This window comes from Hydra vulgaris, chromosome 01 (assembly GCF_038396675.1).
Source record: "Hydra vulgaris chromosome 01, alternate assembly HydraT2T_AEP".
Classification (NCBI taxonomy): Eukaryota; Metazoa; Cnidaria; class Hydrozoa; order Anthoathecata; family Hydridae; genus Hydra; species Hydra vulgaris.
The window spans coordinates 44,797,354-44,803,353 of NC_088920.1; the positions used below are offsets into that span (position 1 = coordinate 44,797,354).

The window sequence follows — 6,000 nt, forward strand, 5'->3', positions numbered from 1 at the left end:
GTTAGATTTTTTTAGAGTTTCAGGCAAATCGACCCTTGTGGCACACCACTGGCAATTTCTGCCCAAGAAGATACATTTTCGCCTATCACAACTCTTTGTTTTCTTTCTTTTAAAAATGCTTCAATCCATTGTATTGTCAGACCAGATACTCCAGAAGCTGTAAGTTTAAGCAACAATCTTTTATGTGGCACTGTTTCAAATGCCCTGGCAAAATCCAAAAAGATAACATCAACAGGTTTACTATTCTCTAAGGCGGTTGAAATAAAATCAAGTGTTTCAAGTAGATTTGTTAAGCATTATCTATTTTTAACAAAACCGTGCTGTTGCTTGACTATTAGTTTGAACTTATATAGAAAAGTTTCAAGTTGACATCTGATTATATCTTTTATTCATTATTTTACATGCACTTGAGGTGAGTGATACTGGTCGGTAGTTTCCTGCTAAGGTTTTTTCACCTTTTTTGTACAGAGGAGTGATATTTGCTGATCTAAATTGCACTGGCAGTTTGCTGGTTTTAAACGATTCTTTAAAAATATATATAAGTGGAATGGCAAAGGCTGATGCACAATTCTTTAAAATAGCTGAATGTAAATTATCAACACCACTTGATTTGTTATCTTTTAAGTTTTTTAATCTTAGATAGACATCTTCATATGTAAAATCTTCATTTGTCATAATGAAGGTTTCAGTAGCTCTTAAATCAAAAGAAGGCAGTGGAACATCATCTTTTTTCACAAATGCAGCTTGAAAATTTTTGTTTAAGATACCAGCAATATCTTTTGAATTTTGAGTGTTTATACCATTTTCTCCCTTTAATGCTTTTATAGTATCTTTGACTGCTTGTTAATTGTTCATGTAGGTGTAGAGAAGCTTTGGATTCTTGATGGCTCTTTTTACCAGATTAAGCTCAAAGTTTTGTCTCACTTTTTTAATCTTGTCTGCTACATTTTTGCAAATCATTTTGTATTTAGATTTCAAAACAGGGTCTTTCCATTTGCAAGAGCAGTTTTTATATCTTAAATTTTGTTTGCTTCTAATAAGAAACTTTAACCTAGCATTAACCCAGGCTGGTCTAATTTTTAAAGAGTTTAATGTCTTTTTAATTGGAGTGAAATGTACTTTCTGTACAGATGGTAACCTTCAATGTTTTTAACTGAATCACTTTTAAACCATGTCTCAGTCAAAGAAATTACATTTGGTTTGTATTATTCAATTACCACTTTAAACTCATTTAACTTGTTATCGAGAGAGGTAGCATTTAGGCATAAACATGACAGCTTTTTAATTTCATTGCAATCTGACACTGATTATGTATAAAATTATTGATCTGATTTCTTTTTGAATTTGATGATCTTATTGCCACAGATGCCATACCAAAAGGGGTCATTGTCTGGTCTTGCTTGATTCATTTTATTTATTTCAGTCCTGAGGTTAAAATCTTGGAGTCTCTGAGCCTCAGTCAAATCTGGACTAAGATAAATATCTTCATGTGCGACATTACTTCTCAATTTTTTAACTGATGCTAATATTGTGTTGTGAAGAATATCCTCAGCTAATTCAACAAGAATTGGACCTGGTTTATTAGTTTTAGATCTCAGCTGTCTAACAAATTTTGGTATTAGGTTCTCTAGATTTATGAGCTTAAAAATTTCACCAATTATGAATGTCTTTAGTTGTTTGAGAGTACGAACCGGCACCCAATTTTGGCCAATTGTCCTGTTTAAGAAAATCTAAATTTATTCCTTAACTGATATTGTCTACTCTCTTGATTAGAGGGCTACCACCCTGAATAACAGTGGATTACCTCTTGTTGTGAGTTTATTAAACTTATTACACAGGGACTAAAAAGTTTCAATATGTGTTTTTTTTCGTATATATATATAATATATATATATATAATATATATATATATATATATATATATATATATATATATATATATATATATATATATATAATACATATATATATATATAATACATATATATATATATATGTATTAAATATAAAAAATATATATGTATATATATATATATGTATATATACATGTATATATATATGTATATATACATGTATATATATGTATATATACATGTATATATATGTATATATATATATATATATGTATATATATGTATATATATATATATATATATATATATATATATATATATATATATATATATATATATATATATATATATATATATTCAGATTTGGGTCTGCATTATCTCGATATATTTTGAAGATATTTTGAAAAAAAGTTTTAATTAAAGGATGGATATTATGCTAGAAAAATGAAAATTACTATTATACATTAAATGAATAAAATCATTACTAGTTATTTTTTAAAACAATATACCTTTTTAGTATTTTCATTTAAAACAACATCAGTTGATTTTAAAGGTAATTTTTCTCCAATACCTTGCCCGAGTTTCCAACCCATGCCTTGTAGTAGCTTTATACCAACTGAAAACTTGCTTGGCACAATTAAATCTTCCATTAAAATTCCCCCAGGTACAGCTGAATGAATTTCTCCTGCATCCACAGCTTTTTGAATCATTCTCTTACGTGATGCAATGTCTTGCTCTATTTAAAAAAAAACTAGTATATATATATATATATATATATGTGTGTGTGTATGTGTTTAACTTTTTCACACACCTCTCTTGGGAAATAACAATATTATTGCAAAAAATCAATGCAAAAAAGTCCTGTCTGATGCTAACTTTAATTATTTTCAGTTTATTAATGTTGTACTTTGTCTCAGAATTTAGGTTTTAAAGATCTTTGACAAATCTTGAGCAGTGTCATCAACAAAATAAGTCAAACATCTCTAATGCTGAATGCTGGTCTTCTCAAAAAACTTACTTTATATGGTGTATATGGTTAAGTTTTTGAGATTATTAAATCATTTCATTAAAGTCATACTCAAACATCAACACTCTTCTTCATTTCCAGTAACCTGAAAAAAAGTCTTCTCTTTTTGATTGATTAGAACAGACAATCAATCTTGAATCTGATCTCTCTTCTGTAACAGCTTGGGGCTTGCAGTGGCTTGTAAATTTCAACTCCATCAAAACCTAGTTATAGTAAATGTCTGAGCAAACAAACTTTTCATATTCTAAAAACTTTTATATATCTACTTTTTTTACTTACACATTGTTTTGAAACTCTTTCTAATCTTCATGTTTATCTGACTTAAACAACCTACCAGACTTTTTAAGTATTCCATCAACTGTTTTGTTGCTTTTTAATATTTTTCTTTGTTTTTAGTAACTCCCAATTTAATAGTGGTTGCTTGCAGCCTCGTTAGGAATGAATTAGTGTATAATATATAAATATAATATATCATATTTATTAGATATATAACAGAAAAAGCATCTTGTTGTAAAAAATTGGTTCAATTCTTTCATCTCATATCAAAATAAGAAAATGGCATTATAAAAACCTACCTAGATTATTAAAGTGTGAAACCATGAACTTTATATCTACTAAAAACATATAAAAACTATAAAATATATGTGTAAAAACACTAACCATCATTTCTGAATTTTTCACTGGTAACTAACTTTTTAGGGGCTATTCCATGATCAGCAAAATCATCTTCATCCATAAAATCTTCTGGTTTAAAACTATTTTGAGCTTCCTTCCTATCTCCACGAGAAGATTTAAAAGTTGCAGGTACCCATCCTTCCTTTGAACCTACTGTATTAAAGTATCCAGCAGAAAAACCACCAGTAAATGCACCATGAAAACGCTGTCGACCTTGTTTATCAAGAACAATTTGGTCACTGATTTTAACAGGCTTTGGAAGAGGCTCATCCTCTTCTATTTCAAAAGGTGTTCCAATAGATATATAGTCCTGTTCTTCATCACTTTGGCTCATTATTTTGATTATAACTAAATAAGAAAGTTACCATGTAAAAATAAATAGACAGCTGCTAAATAAAAAAAAAAGATATCTAAATCATTACTTATAAATTATACACAAAGATACATTTGAAAAGTAGATTTATATATATATGTATATATATATGTATATATATATATATATATATATATATATATATATATATATATATATATATATATATATATATATATATACATATATATATACCTAGAAGTTGGATTTTAAAATTTTAAACCTCTTAAACTTTGAATGGTAATCTTCTTAGTTGCAGTATCACAAATTAAAACACTGCGTCCAGATCTGCAAAACAAGTTAATGTCAGGAAAGATACACAGCGGTTACTTCGAACTTCCATTTCATATTAAACCAAGAAAATGGCATTATAAAAACCTTTTTAAGACAACATTAAAATTAAAAATCATTTTCTGATATTTTATTTGTATATATGTAAAGTGTTTATATTATTATAGTTATAAAATGCTGCAAATTTCGAGCTCTATTTGTTACTGGTTCAAAACTTAGTCGCATTTGAAATTTTACTAATGTATATACGTCAGTTTAAGCACAACTGGAAAAAAGTCAAGACCAAACCAGAGCACCATATTTTAATTAGAGGATCACCATAAATATCACAATTTTATTTAGATTTATTTCTACCACTTTTGGTGATGAGCTTAGATATATAATGGGTGTTTCCTCAAAAAATGGAACTCCACATAATGCAATGGCTTATGTGCAAATGTTAAAATAATAACATATGATTTAATATTTTTGTAAACTAGATATAATGTTATTACAAAAATAAAAAATTCAAAGACAATTTTTCTTTTGTTATAAAAATGAGCTCAAAAAAAGTAGATGCAAGAAAATGTGTGTACAAGTTCTACAAAAATAACATTACATAAGGAAATCCGCTTACTTATAATCATTTAAAAGCAGAAAATGTTTTGAAAATAACTGTATATCGTATAATTAAAAGATATGAAGTGGACTGAGTGCAGAAAATAAAAAAACTTTGAAATAATGGCATAAAAATGACAAAAAATAAAGTCAACCAGCTTGCTGCTTATTTTGACAAAAATCCCAAAGCAACCATTAGAAAAGGTACCAAAAAAATCAAAATTTCCACCATTTACTCATAAATTGTTAAAAACAAAGACAAATATCAAATATTTGTCTTTGTTTTTAACAATTTATGCGTCACCAGGAATCAATAGCAAACAGTCTGAGCAGAAGAAGAGTGACAAAGAACTGTAACTTGCCCCAAATGCGAACATTTGTATAAAAAGGTTTTTAACAAAAAATTTATTTTGGATGTTGTATCTTATTTTACTTTGTCAAACTCCACAGTGACCCTAAGAATGCTTCTCCAGATCTCAAGTACAAAAGAAAAGTTAAATTTGAAAGCAAAGTATTGGTATGGCTTGCAATTAGTCCCAAAGGTATGACTAGACCAGTAATCAAGAAATCTGGCTATTATGTTAACAAAAATATGTACAAAAGAGATTGTATTGAAAATATTTTGATTCTGCTCATACGTGAACAATATCTGAGATAAGGCCAATTGAAGACTTGTGGAGTTATTTGAAAGGTCTTCAGTCTACAAGGGAAAGTGGCAAGACAAAAATGCTCAAAAATTAATTGGAAAAATCAAGTATCATTTTTTAAATGATAAATAGTAATACAGCAGTTTGAGAGCTCGACTAAAAGAAGATTGAATGTAGTTTGTCTTAAAGGATTACCAGAAAAGAATTGATTAGCAATATCAAATATACATTAGAAGAATGTTTTTTTTTAGAGAATAATTTTAATTTGATTTTTTTCTAAAAAAAAACATTCTTCTACTTTTTTTAAATGTTTTATTGTATTTCCATTTTTTAAGGGAACACCTGTTATACTACGTTTCACTAACTAAAATATGTCGTTTTATCATTTTTGCTTACCTAATTAAATGCATAGAAATGTTTAGGTATTGAAAGCTTTATCTTTACTCAAAAAAAACAATACTAATACTTTGATGTTAGTTAATAGACATTAACTGACATCAAAGTTAATATTTATGTATATATGTGTGTATATATATA

At 27.6% G+C, this 6,000-nt stretch overlaps 1 protein-coding gene across 1 annotated transcript in view; it reads right to left on the bottom strand.

The window, feature by feature from the left end:
- LOC100200722 (G patch domain-containing protein 1) overlaps positions 1-4,666 on the bottom strand; it is a 36,447-nt gene extending 31,781 nt beyond the window's left edge. The window contains exons 1-3 of the mRNA XM_065788310.1: positions 4,152-4,666; positions 3,541-3,903; positions 2,363-2,589 (exon numbers count right to left, since the gene is read on the bottom strand). Of these exons, the coding sequence (XP_065644382.1) occupies positions 2,363-2,589; positions 3,541-3,889 (576 nt within the window). The 5' untranslated portion in view covers positions 3,890-3,903; positions 4,152-4,666. The remainder of the gene's footprint in view (positions 1-2,362; positions 2,590-3,540; positions 3,904-4,151) is intronic.
- Between the last annotated feature and the right edge of the window lie 1,334 nt (positions 4,667-6,000).